This window comes from Jatropha curcas, chromosome 4 (genome assembly GCF_041381405.1).
Source record: "Jatropha curcas cultivar XTBG-Jc1 chromosome 4, XTBG_Jcur_1.0, whole genome shotgun sequence".
Taxonomy (NCBI): Eukaryota; Viridiplantae; Streptophyta; class Magnoliopsida; order Malpighiales; family Euphorbiaceae; genus Jatropha; species Jatropha curcas.
In genome coordinates, this window is record NC_143154.1 from 1,284,101 (window position 1) to 1,300,032 (window position 15,932).

The 15,932-nt window shown below is 28.9% G+C and overlaps 1 protein-coding gene across 5 annotated transcripts; it reads right to left on the minus strand.

Moving 5' to 3' along the window:
• Positions 1–1,515: 1,515 nt before the first annotated feature.
• LOC105647137 (putative LRR receptor-like serine/threonine-protein kinase At1g53420) lies at positions 1,516–10,945 on the minus strand. 5 transcript variants are annotated; one of them, XM_089720503.1, is made up of 28 exons: positions 10,772–10,943; positions 10,514–10,579; positions 10,185–10,350; positions 9,981–10,052; positions 9,804–9,875; positions 8,745–8,816; positions 8,568–8,636; positions 8,079–8,150; positions 7,922–7,990; positions 7,771–7,842; positions 7,372–7,443; positions 6,859–6,930; positions 6,661–6,732; positions 6,511–6,582; positions 6,315–6,386; positions 5,732–5,794; positions 5,549–5,641; positions 5,169–5,255; positions 5,034–5,045; positions 4,893–4,933; positions 3,795–4,162; positions 3,513–3,708; positions 3,304–3,423; positions 3,061–3,176; positions 2,727–2,934; positions 2,413–2,644; positions 2,184–2,337; positions 1,516–1,988 (listed from the first exon to the last, which is right to left on the minus strand). In XM_089720503.1, exons 1-28 carry the CDS (start codon positions 10,893–10,895, stop codon positions 1,737–1,739), a joined length of 3,156 nt encoding a protein of 1,051 aa, XP_089576629.1. In that variant the 5' UTR covers positions 10,896–10,943; the 3' UTR covers positions 1,516–1,736. The 5 variants fall into 5 exon arrangements, with proteins under 5 accessions (XP_089576629.1, XP_089576631.1, XP_089576630.1 ...); XM_089720505.1 differs by having other exon boundaries at positions 10,787–10,940; XM_089720504.1 differs by having other exon boundaries at positions 10,784–10,940.
• Between the last annotated feature and the right edge of the window lie 4,987 nt (positions 10,946–15,932).

A 15,932-nucleotide genomic window follows, 5' to 3' on the forward strand; every position in this document is an offset into this window, starting at 1 on the left:
GTGGTCGTGCTAGAGCACGTGACACTCATTCCGTCACACAACCCCCCTTGTCTCCACTACCTCTTACCTTTCCTTTTACTCAGGCACATACTTCTGATGTTGCAGCACCATTTGCACTAGCCACTGCAACGCCATCATCATCAGCAACCCCTCCACCCGATAATATACAATTCACGATTATTGTTATTTTGTATTTTTATATATTAGTATATTAACATTGATATTTTCTATTAATGCTCATTTTCTGTAGTTGAGGGAGATGCTAGATCGAAGTTGAAGATTGTGAAAAGACGGTAATTGACAAACAAAATTTTCGTTACTTTTTTGCTTTTCTATCTAAATTTGAATATTTTTGTATTGTTCTTATCCTATTGTATTCTATATTTGTACGAATAATTATACTACTGGGAAGGAGTGAGCCACTACATCTCAAGCTCAGATTGGTGAGCAGCTTACGATCAATGAGTTGCAGCTTTATCTCGAGGATGTAGGAGGCAAGAAAAAGAGAAAAGTGTACGATATTTGTTCGTATTCTGATATTTTTTATTGTCTCACGCATGGGGCTTCAGCGAGTAGAGCCACACCAGCTGAGCCGGAGGCATGTAGCAAGGAGATTCAGGATTTATGGGCTCAGATTTGGGCGCAGCAAAAAAAACCTAGCTAATATTGCAGCAGCAAAAGCTGATGGATATGTATGTCCGGGACCGACCTACTGCATTGCCAGCTCCCTCTGCACCGATAGGTCACTCTGATCCCCTCGCTTCTTCCATTCTGCCTGCTTCTTAGAGTCTCATTAGAGATCTTGCAGATCTGACCACTTAGGCTTCCTTTTCATTATCATAATTATTTTGTATATATTACAGTACAATTTGTATGGTTTTCTTCGTATATTAATAATAATTTATTTTTCATAATTTAGTATTTCTTTCATTGCTGCCTTTGTTTGTGTCAAATGGTATATATTGCCCTTTTTTATAGGAGAAAAATTTTTGGTGTACAAAATTTAAATTTTATTTTTTTATTTCCAAAAATAAATAACGATCGATTAGTGACAGAATAGCAACAGATCACAACCATTTGCAATGTGATTGGAGACAAAATAGCGACCGATTTGCGACAGCCTAAGCGATTGCTTAGTGACTGATTAGTGATGGAAAGTAGGACATTATAAATGAAATACAGCAACAGATGAACGATAGCTTAGCAACACGATTTAGCAACGGGATGGCGACGCCGAGATTTAGTGACAGAATAGTGATGATCATTTCTTTGATGGCAGAAAGTGATTCAGCGACCGAGTTGACATGACTCGGTCGCTAATTAGCAATAGACGTCACAGTTGGTCGTTATTGTGTTAGCAATAAGAATTTTTATTACTGATTTGGTTGGTTGCTGTTCAGTCGTTGTATCCGTTTTAGTGATAGAAAAAAAAAGAATCAAGAACCGAGTCATCAGTCGCTAAAACGCTTTTTTTTTTTTTTTTTTTTTTGGTGTTTGCTGCAAGGAGAAGCCTCGTAAAAGTAAGCAATCCTTCATTGCAATTAGCAAAAACATAAAGGCCAATCCCTTCGACAAAACAAAGCATTACACTTCACAATACAAAATACAAAACAGAAAAGGAACACTGGAAAATAAATAAACAACACCATAATAGTGTACAAAACAGTGTTTATATAAGAAAACTCTAAAGTAAATCACAAATGTTAACTTACACTCGGGAGGGATCCATCTCTGTTTTAACTGACTTGGTAAGCCTTAGTTTCAAGTAATGTCCTAATATCCTCAACGGTTTTTTTACCCTGAAGAACACTTACCACATCTGATATTTGAGGCCTATTAGAAGGCCAATGCTCTGTACATAATATTGCCAAGTCAATGATGGTGATGGCTTGGTGAAGTGTTTCTGACGATACTTTGCCTGATGGATGTTCTTTCAGTGTTTTATCGATTAGTTCTTCATAATTTTGATGCTTCCGACATTTCTCAGCCTGCAGATGCGTTATCTCAGTTAGGGATTCAAACATAAATTTAGTTAAAAGTGGTAGTCTTACTGTTGTTTTTCAGTTTATCTCACAATTAGGTATAAAAGACTTGATGTTTTGGAGCATAAAAACAAAACATTACCCAAAAAAATTAGAAATAGATTGATGATTAATAAAAAGAAGAAGCATGCATGCATTAACCTTTTCTAAGAGATAAATAGTATCCTCATCGTTTCCGAGATTTTTATCAATCCTTGTCCCACTAACGATTTCAAGAAGCAGAATACCAAAACTATAAACATCAGCTCTCACTGTTATATTTTCTTGAGATACATACTCAGGTGCCATGTATTTACTGCAAGCAACAATGAGAAAATTACTTCTAATCAATTTATGAAAGTAAAGAAATTTTTGATGGCTCACTACTTACCGTGTGATGCCTGCTTTGGCTAATATAAATGGATCATCATCCTCATAAAGCTTTGCCAATCCAAAATCTGAGATTTTAGCCTCACAATTTTCATTAAGCAGAATATTACTAGCCTTGATATTTCTGTGGATTACAGGTGGCTCTTTTTTATGTAGAAACTCCAAACCCAGGGCTATTCGTTCACAGATACTGTATCTAGTTTCCCAACTAAGTTGCAGTGGACGATCAGGATCTACATGCAAATCTAATTAAACTTTCGAACAATAAAATTGAATTTGTAAAAGTATTGAGCTCCTGGAATAAAAGAAAATTACCAAATAAGACTTTCTCAAGGGAACCATTATCCATGTACTCATATATTAGCAACTGAAGGCCTCTATTTGAATAACAACCCAGCAGTTTAACAAGATTCTGATTTTCCAACTCAGACAATGCAAAGATCTCTGCTCTTGTTTCTGAAGCTGTCTTTGATTGAGGAAAAAGCTTCTTCACTGCTACAGTCAAATCTGGCTGCAATTGAGCCTATAATGGAGGGAATAAAATATTAAAAGAAAATGATCAGCAACTCCTTAATGCCAATATATATATATATATATATATATATATATGTGTGTGTGTGTGTGTGTGTGTGTAAAGACAGAGCTAGACCTTGTAGACGATCCCAAGACGGCCATCTCCAATCTTCGTTTTTGGGCTGAACTTTTGAGTTGCATGAATTATCTGTTTAACAGTGTAAGACTGGGTTCCAATCTTTATGCATGTTTCTATTTTTCAATTGCAAACATCAAATCAAACAAGTTAAATTAATTAAAAACAATTCTTTAGAAGCAAAGCCATTAATATACATGGACCACGGGAACATGAATCTTAGTGAGGAATATATGGTCTTACTATGCAACTCTCTGTCTCCTATCCATCCCATTCTCCACAAGAAAGCTAATAAAATGAAAAGAGCAAGAACACAAGCTACTGTGATTGCAGCTATTTCCCAAGCTGATAATTTTCTTGGAGCTTCAAAACCCAAAATGCTTTAGAAGTTATGAAGTGAAAAAAATATATGTGAGGTCAAACATAAACAGGAAAAAAGTTCAACACTATACCACGAGTTATGGAAATAGCTGAAATGAGAGGTCCATTTTGACCAGGCGGGTTATATAGAGATCCCTTACCAACCCAAAAGAAGTCTATTCGCAACGGTTTATGGTCAAGTACAGTAGCTATGAAACTTTTCATAATATTTTTATTGGCACCTTCTGCTTCTTTCTTTATGTTGAAATCCTGTAATACAGGCTTTTCCTGTAATCAAAATCAATACTTTAATCACTGCATGATATAGTTCATTTAAGGAAATGAATAATCTTAATCTTTTGCTATAAAACTACCTGAATATGTACATCAAAAAGACGTTTCCCCACAATACTGTGATCTTCCTTTTTAGAAAATAAAGTTTCAGCAAAATAAAGTTTGACCTCGTATTTTCCTTTGCGCAAGCAGAAGGCAAAATAGGTGAGAGAGACAGGAGCAACTCGGGCATTGACATATAACTGTGCCTCAGGAACAGAAACTCCACACGTTAAGTTCTTTATGTAACCACTTGCATTGATGGTTGGTGAGATATAGTCTCCAGAAAAGCTATAAGCCCAATTTGCTTGCGGACTTTCGTAAAAATATGATAATGCAGTATCATTTTCATATTTTTGCTTGTCAAACTTCACCTCCTCGCCACCACAGTTTATTGACAAGGAGTGATCTGCAATAACATTATTAATTAGTGAGTCTTTCTAAGTCCAAAACACGGAAAAAAAAAAAATTATAGTACTTTCAACCTCAAAACTTTATTTTTTATAGTAATCTCACATTTTGTCACGCTAGCAACAACAAATTTTAAGATATTTAATTTTTATATATAAAATATTAATTTGATATAAAGTTAGTTCAACTTTTAAAATAATAATTTTCATATTTTTCAACTATCAAATTAATATTTAATTGATATAATTTTATAAATTGAAATATTCAATAGTCAATTATAGTGTTCAATAGATGTAATTTTATATATTGAATCAAAAATAACCACAAGGTTTTTTTTTTTTTGTGAGACGTGAATTTTTGTATTGAGCTTTTTTTTTTTTTATTTGGGTCACAGAATTTATTTTTATTATTATTATTATTATTATTATTATAAACATATGCGTATGTGAGTGCTAATTCTAAGAAAAAGGGGATTGAGTTGCCAAAACCTTATGGATCTGCTCATGTATCAAACCAATGAAAAATAATTTTTTGTTTAAATGATCGTATTCTTCTTAACCAATCGACTTGGGAAAAAAGAAAGAAAAAATAATTTAAAAAAAAAATCCTTATTTTCATTGATTTGATACTAATAAAAAATGTTATAGATAATGTCATAGATCCGGTTTAGACAAATCTAACTTAATAAAAAAAAACTAAACTTCATAGCTTATGGAAAGTAAACATACACTTTGCGGGACATTCTCTTCCTTTTCGAGATATGTAGTCACTGCAAGTCAGATAAATTTGTAATTAGTAATATATATAATTGAAGATACTTGTGTGTATGTGTGTGTGTATGTGTGTGAGATTAAAGATGTAAAATATACCTGCTCGGCTCACTGAATGTCCACCAACAATATGCGATCAGCAAGCAAAAAAAGAGCAAGGTGAGAATTGGAACAATTTATAGTGTTCAAAACAACAAATAGTGATAAAAATATGTTTTAAATAAAACCACTTACATAATAATTGTATTCGGCAAATGTGAAAGTGTTCCGTTTTCCCGGTTCACATCCGGCACATTTGTGAAATTGTTGAGTGAAAGATCGCTGTAAGGCAACAACGTGGAGATATTAGTACGTATATGAATTCTGAGGTTTAAAACAACTAACAATTAACGACTACTAGAACAGTAAGTATTGCTCAATAGGACTTAAAACAAACAATCAATAACTATCAAAATAACTAAATACTACTAAAACAACTAATTTTATCAAATATAACTAAATAGTAATTAATAATAAATATGAGAATTGAAGTAATAAGAAATGTAAAACATGCGGTCGATGATTAGGCCAAATTTAATAAAAATTCAAAATTTTTGTTTTATTTATATACTTACACTTTTAGTGAGTCATAAAGCTGTGAGGGTTCCGATTTCGCATGAGTGATCCATGAAGGAAACGTCCCATTAAGCTTATTGCTTGCTAAAAATCTTCAAAAAAAAAAAAAAAGAAAAAAACCGTTGAATCCGTCAAACACATTTTAACTTTGAGATATGGTCCAGAGAAAGGCCGTCACATACATCTTTTTTAAATTTGGACCAAAGCGAGGAATTTCACCAATCAAGTTGTTGAAGCTCAAATCGCTGCAGGAAGGAAATATAAAACGTTAAATAACATTAGCGTCGGTCATCTAAGTTTTTAAAATGGTATAGACTCTTTTCTTTTGAATATAAGAGATAGAAATCAAGTTTTTCAAAAATTATTTACTTGCGTGTAAACTAAGATCGTGTTTAATAATAACTTTTTAAATAGTAAATGTTATTTTTTTATAGTATTGGGTAACATAGCGTTTAAACTAATTTTTAGAATTTAAGATAATATATTTAATTTTTAGTGTTTTAAGATAAGTTACTCAAACAACTAACACATACTAAAACAGTTAATTTTGCCAAACAATTTCTAAATGTGATTTTTGTAATTTGAATTGTTACAATTCAACTCACAAAGATTTTTAAAATATTTTTCTTTAATTCTCTTATAATTAGAATCTTCTTCATAAACTTTTAATTGTAAACTTTAAACTTATTTTATTTCTAAAAACCACATTAAGAAATGTTTATTATGGGTTCAAAATGAGCTTTCATTCATTGCAATAATACTCACAGAGACGTCAATTCAGGCCATTTAGCAATATATGGAGGTATTGATCCATTGATTGAGCAATTCCTCAGTATCCTGCATACATGGTAGAAGAAATAGAGGAACTTGTATAGATAATTTTTGAAAAATTTTAAAATTAGGGAGCGTGCCATCCCTAATTTTGCCGTGGAGCTAAAATTGAATCGCATTAAATACTTACAAAGAATATATATTCACCAAGTTTGCTTTCTTAGGGAAAGTAAAACCAGGATTCCTTAGCCCACTAACCCACCTGAAACAAGAGAAGCACATGTTAAAAAGCTTTTATAGCTTAAAATGAAGTTAGTAGGTATTGTCTGACTGCACATACAATGTCTGAAGACTCGGAAGGTTAAAAATCTCCTCTGGTATGTTTCCTTCAAAATTATTTCCCAGAAGAATCCTGATAAATTAATAATATGGTTCAAATGATTATATCTCCAGATTTTAAATTCAATTATAAAGTCAGTAAAAAATCCATATATTTAAACAGATCCTAATAAAAATATATAGCCTTGAATATACTTACAGATAAGTAAGGTTCTTCCAGCCTGCAATGTATTTGTGTACAGAACCAGACAAATCGTTTCCAGCTACTGCACTGCATTGCATTCAACCACGGTTTTGGAACTCAAAATATGGTTGAGTTCGGCAATAGCTTTTTAAGTAGCTATTTTTATAGTGTTCGGTAATATAAAATTTGAAGTAGCATTCAGAGATTAAAATAGCGTTTTATACAAAATTAACCTACGTGATGTTTAACTTTTAATATTTTATAAAAAAAACTATTCAAACAGTTAACAACTATTAAAATAGTTAATTTTGGTTGAGTAGAATCTACGTTTACAATTGACACCGAGAAATACTTTAAGAATAAGAGATTTAATTAGTGGCAGAATGTCTTTTTCTTTTTGAACTTTGGCTTTAAAATTAAATGATTGATATTTATTTTTAAATAAATAATAAATAAAATAATCAAATACAAACAAACTATTTACGTGAGTCTTTCTGTAAAAAATAAATAAAATAAAGAAAAACTTACAAGATTTCAAGTGCAGTAAGTTGAGAATAACTTTCCGGAATGCCCCCAGTAAGATGGTTGGACGTCAACCAGCTGTAACCATAAAAGTTTCAGAGTAGTTACCAGTAATACAAATAATTTATAAATTATATATTTGGGTAATTTTACATGGTGGAATTACTTTGACTATTTTGAATTGTGTTTGTTTTTTTGAAAAATAATTTATCTTTTGAATAATAAATATTCTTTAAGTAAATTATTATGTGTAAAAATATTTTAAGGATGCAATTCTGTTCTTTCATGTGAGTGGAGCACAATATATGGTATCATTTTATAATCGCAGAAGATAATATTTGAATGATATATCCAAAAATTGTCTCAATAAAATTTAAAAAATAAATACACTTAAATAAAACTTACAGTCTTCTAAGATTTTTCAATTTTCCGATTCCTTGAGGAAGTGAACCATTGAGTTCATTGTCATCCAAGGCCCTGATATTTTTAGGATAGAGTCAAGATAACATATGCATGATGATGATGATAATAAATAACTAAATAAATGGCCTCATACAAAAAGGAAAGTTGAGAGAGGTTCCCAAGATCAGGAATTGAGCCTGATAACATGTTACTGTAAAGATTCCTGCAAAGCCACAATGTGTATAAAATTCAAAATTATATTGCAAAAACAGGTAATAAATCAATTAGTGAGTCGTTTTGAAGGGCCTTACAACGTAGTTAGCGATGAGAGGTTACCAAATGAAGGAGGTATTTGCCCATTCAGAAAGTTGTAGCGCAAATTGCTGTTGCAGAGAGATTTTCAGCACTTACAAGGTAATAAATTAGATATCCCAAGCCAAAATCACTCCAAACTTTAAAAGGTCATTTAATAGAAAAATTCTTGTTTTTGATTGACCCAGACACAGGGTATAGGTAAGTGTTTCTCTTCCCTTCGGTTTTTTGCTTTTTTTTTTTTTTTTTTTTTTTTTTTTTTTTTTTCAGAGCTCAATGGCAAAATTGAAAATATAGTGAAAAGTTGAGAGCTAAGTGTTAAATGTTGAAAAAAAACAATAAGAATACTAATTTGTCTAGAAAGTAAGATGAGATGACAATCGATTAAACTTAAAAAATGAATATTTTAGTTTTGCCTTCCATAATTAGTAAAATTTTTTTTTTTTTGTTCCTAATTATTCAAATTTTGCACTTCGGAGAGTACTTACAGCAAAACCAAATTTTGCAGATTGCCCAAGCTAGTCATTGGACCATTCAAGTAATTGTTTGAAAGATCCCTAATTTTGCACAAAACAAAACAAAACAAAACTCAATTCAATATATATATATATATATATAATCACACAGTCAAATAAAATTAGAGATCTTAAGATAGAGAAACTTACAAGTACTTGAGCGACTTTAAATATTGGAAACTGCTAGGAATAGTACCATCAAGTTGGTTGTCGTTTAGATAACTGTAATTTAGATAAAATCAGAAAAACGTATTTAGTTTAATAAATTATTTTAATAGTCATGAATACTTTGATTATCAGTTTTTCGATAAATATTACTAAGCTTATTTTATATAGTATAAATCTATCCTTGTTAAACTTAAGAATACATATACACACACGAAACTGATGGTTCATGTGAATATTAAAATTTGAATCTGAACCGGTGGTTAATTGATGGTTCCGGTCTGGTTCGAACTGAAAATTTTCTATTTTTATTTTTAAAATAATAATAATCACTTAGCCTAATTTATATATCTCTAAAAGTCTCAATAATATTTTACTACATGATATACTTTATTTAAGATTTTGTCTTTTAAAAATACACTTTATTTTAAAAGTTAAAAATCTAAAACTAAAATGGTAAAAAAAGAGATAAAAATTTAGTCTAAACTTATATTATTTTTATTTTTATTTTTTTACCTTTTAGATTGTTTACTAAGTTTAAAATTACATTCTTTTGAAGCATTTTTCAAAATTTTCTTATAATTTATTTAATTAATAACATTTAAACAAAATAAAGTGATAATTTATTTGATTATTTTATAAAATTAATTAATTTTATTCTTATATGAGTATAAGCATTCTAAAATTTATTTAAAATAAAATTTACCAATATTTTTTAAATTCATATTAATATTTTCAAAAGAAAGATGTAGCGTTAAAACCGATTTAAAAAAAAAAAAAAACATATATCGTCAAAAACCGTAATCGAAACCGTCGGTTCATTGGAACTGCACCGGAACCAGACCAACGGTTCAATGAACCGGGTTACCTCTGTGTTTCCCATAAAAAATTGTCCCAGTGCCACCAAACTCAAAGACTAAATAATAATAATTTAGCTTGTTGCTGTGGCTAACAATTTCCCAATTTGTTTTTTGTACACCTTCCATTAGCCAGAGCAAGAAAATCACTTAAAACTGCATTTTTATTTTAGTGATTTATACTTACAGCGTCTCAAGATTGGTTAAATTTCCCAGGCTTTCAGGTATTGATCCAATCAATTGATTGCTGGAAACACGCCTAAATTTTAAACAAACACAATACATATATATATATATAAGAGAATCAGTGTCATATTTTTTAGCTATGCATATCAATCGGATATAGAATCAGATGGGAGTTTACAGCATTTGAAGGTATTGAAGCCCACTTATTGCGTTATCGACAGAACCACTTAGTGTTTTGCCCATCATATTTCTGCCAATGGATGAATTTAATATCAATAAGAAACATATATATATATATATATATATATATATATATATATATATATATATATATATATATATATATAGTTGACAATATATATCGGAATATGGACATACATACATTTCAATTATGTGGCATATGAGGTTGCCTTTGTCGTCCTTGAAACTACAATTACACCTTATTGCAGCATCAGATTGCAGGTTGCTGCTGATTTGACAGTATGAAGCAGAGATGGGCATTGTTGGAGTCAACCTAAAGCTGGTTATGACAGTTCTAAGAGCAGCCACTGTCAAATCAAACGTTTTTCAAAAAAAAAAAGAAAAATCATGCATTTCATCAAACCAAACAAAACTCTTAAATATGTAAGGATATATATGGGTATTGATTCTTGAAAGAAAAGAAAAGAAAAAAGCTGAATGGGATTGAAAACGGCGCTTATAGAAGTTTACATTCGTCACAGGGCAGAGTTTGATTTGCGCCGCAGTAGGAATTTCCAGATCTTCCATAAATGTAATCTGTAGATTGCACATCGTAGAGTACTAATTAATTCTAATAGAAATTCAAACCTTTTAATGGGAACATAGTTAATCCAAACTAAAAAACTGAAATGGTTATTGAGTATGTACAGAATGGAAGCTGGGTTTGATTCTTGAAAGAAAAGAAAAAGAGTTAAATGAAATTGAAAAATTTTGCTTATAGAAGTTTACACTCGTCACAACCACAGTTTGCACTTGGAGAGCTGCCGTTTGTGTTTCCAGTATAAGGATTAACGGCCCCATAAACACGTTGCCAGTGGAGAAAGAAAACAAGGATAAGAATAAATTTAGCCATAATTGAACTTTTGCTGCTTATTAGTTCTGTTCAAAAAAGCTGAATGCACAATTTCTTTGGTCGGCTCTTTATATAACTTCTAAATAGTTGATACAGCGTTGCTTGCAATGTCAATGGCAAGTCTACTCTTAGAGATTAGATTAAGGAAATTACTAAAAACCCTTTAGATTTTGCATTATCAATACTCAATCCCTCCTTTGTCAAATAGAAATCGAATGGTCTCTCTCTTTTTTACCAGTATTCTATTCTCTTATGAGCGTCTTTTAAGGGTTTTTTTTTCCCCACTTAATTGTCACTTTAGAATATAAAACCAAGCATTTTTTTTTTTCTTTTTTCAATTTTACCATCTTGTGGTATCTCTATTGAGTAATAATTATTTAAAGAATTGATAAAAAATTAATTTAGTCAATTAAAATCATTTCTTATTACTATCTCTTCGTTAATTTTGACACTTTTAACTTTTTTATAAAAATTTAAAAATTTATTAAACCAGCTCGATTTTATAATACTATATCCATCTATAAATATAAGTTCTTGCACAGTGATTAAAAAATAATTAATTTTTCTAAATTATAATAAAAAATTCATTAAGTTGACTAAATTTCGTATTATCTCACATCATTAATAATTAATGTGTTTAATATTTTCTACTTGCCAAAATATAAGTGGTTTAATGTTTTTATATAGAGATCAAGGAAATAATTAATGATAATTTAACTAAACTATCTTGTATTTGAAAAACAAGAATAACTCGTTATTATATCTAATATAAATAAAGGTAAAATAAAAAAAAAGTTCATTAATTATTTTTTAATATTCTTGAAATGATTTATATTTGTGAACAAAAGACTACCCTAAAACGAATTATATTTATAGATAAAGAGAGTAATAGAAACTGATTAAATTAATCTTTAATTAGCTTTTTGTAATAAAGAGAAGCAAAATTTGGTGGAGATATTTAGACAAAAATAAAATTGAAATAATTAATACTATACAAATTTTCTGAAAATGTCATCTAAGAATTTCACTACAAGAAAAATGAAAAGTAGGAACAATTTATTTAGCTCTGAAAAAAAAAAAAATTGTGCTGTAACATTTTATTAGAAAACATCCCGAAAAGATGTCATGGACTTCTAACACTAATCCCACCTTCCGAAAAAAGATGTCATGGACTCTTAACGTTTTAGTAACATTTAGCTGTTTAAGTAGTAGTTAACTATTTGAGTAATTTTTGATAAATTTTTAAAAACTAAAAATATTATATGGATTAATTTTTTATAAAACCTTATTTTAACTCTCTAAAAGTTAATTTAAAATTATATTATTGAACACTATCAATAATAGTATTTAATTAAAGGCTAAAACTTATTTAAATCGTTATTTCCAAACACGACCGGAATTTCCTCCCTTATCCAACAAACACAGTAAAAAACAAACCCATTACAGTACAAAGCCCCCACCATGGAAAATGCACAGATCATCGGTAAGACAAGTTGCTCTCAGTTAGCTTTTCTTTTCTCTGCCTCTATGACTTTAATCAATGAGTTATTCTGTTATGTATGAGTTATTCTATGGCTTTAATAAAGTTGATTCCTTCACTATTAAAAAAAGAAAAACAAGATAAGCCGAACTAATTATGAACCTACGTACAATTACAATAAAGATTCATTCTTTTATTTTAATAACTCTTATTAAACTCATTTCATAAGCTAAAAACCATCTTAATCAAATCAAATAAAAAATAAAAGAGAAAAAATTTAGTTCTCTCTAGCTCTCTTGTTTCTCTAGTTTTCTAACACTAGTTTTAATTTCCTACCTTCTACTTTCTATTATCTCTTTCGCTTCATCTTCTTTGAATTTAATTTTCTCTGCTTTAATAAAATCATATATGTTTTCTCTGTAACATATCTGTTTTTTTTTTTATTATTATTGTTAGTTGTCTCCATATTTAGATTTTTTTTTATCTCTTCTTTGTGAGGTTTATTACTAAATAACTATGATATTTGAATTTATTTGATTGGAGACTTTAGATTTTGATTTACAGGTGTGGATCTTTAATCAATAGAGCCTGGTAATGCGGCATGTTCCTCAATTGATGCTATTGATGTATAGCAACAGAAACTCATATGTATTCGTCATATGTTGCAAATTATTGAAAAAGAAAAAAAAATGATTCGTAGAATTAGGATGATTAATTATATTTAATTAATATTGAAAATAGGTATAATATATTTCTTTTGACATTTTTTCACTTTTCACAAAAAATTAAAAAAAAATAATTGAACCACCTCAATTCTATAAAAATAAAAATAATTGACTAAATTACTCTTTTATTAGTTCTTTGTAATTAAGAGACAAAATTTGATAGAGATATCTAGATAAGAGCAAATTGAAATAAAATAATTAATACTACATTAATTTCTAAAGTGTCATCTAAGTGGAATATAAAAAAAAGTGAAATGTTAAAATTAACCTAACAGAGTAGTTATTGAAATTTGTTGATTGAGATAATAATTTCAATTGTTAGATCTAATAATAATAATAATAATAATGACAGACTTTTTCGCAAGTGCAAGAAATCGCAAACAAGTAATAAAGAGTGAGTAAAGTATCGTTCCCACGAGTATTGTATACCAAGTATCAAAATTGTGTTAATCTACTATTATTTAAATGACAATAAGGAAAATAATTCTACAAATAAAAGAAATAAATAAAGTGATGAAAAATAACTCAAGCAAGAAATTGTTGAGAAGAAATCAAAGATTAAAAACTACTAGGGATTATGACTTCACTTATTATTCGCATGTAATTTTATTACCTTTTTCATATCAAAAACCCTTCTCCTGATAGTGATTAATGAAATAAATCAATCTATGGGAGAAACCTCTGCCTGGAAACATTAAGTTCAATAATAAATATAACATCAACAAAGAAAAACAAATATAATATTATAAATTAGAATCGAAATTAAGCTACATCAAATCCCTAGTATATGAATTTAGTTCAACATAGTAATTAGCTAAAGTCAATTAAACTTGAAAATATTCTCATAATCAACATGAATAATGAAAAATAGAAACAAGAATAAAAGTTTAAAAATAAAAACTAGTCAACAATTGACTTGTACCACTTCTTTGAATCTTGATCTCCAATTTGATTGCTTGAAGTCTTAAAGTAAAAAAACTATGTAGCAAATAATAAAAACAAGAGATGGAATATATAATGAATGGATTCCTCCCTCGATCATGGCTAGTCTCTCTCTTTATATAGATTTTTTAGAATATTATCGTGTTCGTTTAGGTAAATGAACCTCTATTGAGTAAGAAATCTTTTAGAGATGAAAAATTATTTAGACTTTATATTTCTTCCCAATTAAGATTCTTCTAGCATGTAAATATGATTTAAACTTGATTGACATATTAGAAAAGCATCTCATGCGGGTTTATGCAAGCAGTATGGCTAGAACTGACGTTCTTAGCCTAATGCAAAATTTGGTCTTCAGCACGAGTGTGCTCTCTGGCACGGCTTGGATGTGCTAGGCTCTGAGTCCTCAAGGTGATTGCAGCATGAGTCGTGCTTGGATGAGCACTTTTAGAGATCGACAACTTTTTGTAGCACAGGCGTGCTCTCTGGCACGGCTCGGGGGTGCCAGATTCTGAACCTCTGTTGAATTTATCTTGAACACAGCATAGGGGTGCTGGATAATACGCCTAGGGCATGCCAGCCTTTTTGCATAGATACAGTATTTTCTGTATTTTTTGCTGATTTTCTATAAAAATGCTACAAAATTCTTTAAGATCAAGCGAAATATAATTTAATGAAGCTTTATTGAAAAACATAAATAAAACTAAATGAAAACTTATTAAAGTAATTAAAAATACTAAAAATCTTAACAAAAATTATATTAAAAATAACATTATCAATAAACAATATAAAAATTCACTCATAAACTTTATTACTTTAAAATTCAGACACCCTCAACTATTATTTTGACTTATTAATCAATTTAATTTATAAAATTATGTATATTAAACATTTCAACTTTACAAAATTAGTTTATTGAATACTTTAATTTGCAAATTTATCAATTAAATATTTATTATATAATTTAAACATGTAAAAATTATTGTTCCAAAAGTTATATCAACTACACATCAAATCCATGTTTTGCATTTAAAAGCTAAAAATCCTAAAAAATATTGCTATTATGGAAAGGTGTGCAATCCGTTTGGAACAAATGAATTCCACAAAATTTTGTGAAATTGATTTTGGAAATCCAAAATATTATGTTTGGAATAAAAAAAAAAAAAGATTTGAATTCTATGGAACTGAGAATGCTTAAGTCAAATTCTACTAAAATTGATAAAATTTTTAAATAAATTCCACAAAGTTGACCATTAAAATATTTATTGACAAAATTACCCTCTACTATAAACTCAATTATTTTTTACTTTTTTTTTCCTTTTTATTTATTTTCTTTGGAAAATTCCAAACTATAACAACGTCTGTTTTTTAATCCAATAATAACTTTAATTTATATTTTTATATTTTTTTCCTTTTTATTTTTTTTTTTTTGAAAAATTCCTAATCAGTAATGACGTTTTTTTTTTGAAGTCTAGTAATAACATTAGTTATTATACTATGCAAATTATAAAAAACTGAGCATCGACAATTGTTTTCAATGCAATTAAAAACAATAGTAACATTCTTAATATTTTTTTTAATTTTCAAATTAATTACTTAAAATCAACAAAATTTTTTACATCAATTAAAAATATTTATGATGATAAATATTACTGCTTATATAATTAATCAATTAGTGTGGAATATTAGTGTACTTTTTTGTATGAAATTTATTACTTATATTTTAATAAAAATGACAAGTTATTGTATTGTACATAATAAATATAATTGGTGTTTGTTGTTAATTTATTAAATTATTATGTCAAGGGTGTTATAAGAAATAAAGACAAATGAATTTTCATGTAAAAATTTATTCCAAACATAATTTTATAGAATTTATTTGAATTCTTTATT

What these genes read in the sequence shown, in the direction of transcription:
- LOC105647137 (XM_089720503.1), bottom strand. Translation starts at nt 10,895, where the DNA reads ATGGCTAAATTTATTCTTATCCTTGTTTTCTTTCTCCACTGGCAACGT. An exon ending in TGGAAGAACCTTACTTATCT is followed by an intron (nt 6,733 to 6,858) that starts GTAAGTATATTC and finishes TTAATTTATCAG; the next exon opens with GATTCTTCTGGGAAATAATT. An exon ending in TTTTTGATGTACATATTCAG is followed by an intron (nt 3,709 to 3,794) that starts GTAGTTTTATAG and finishes TTTTGATTACAG; the next exon opens with GAAAAGCCTGTATTACAGGA.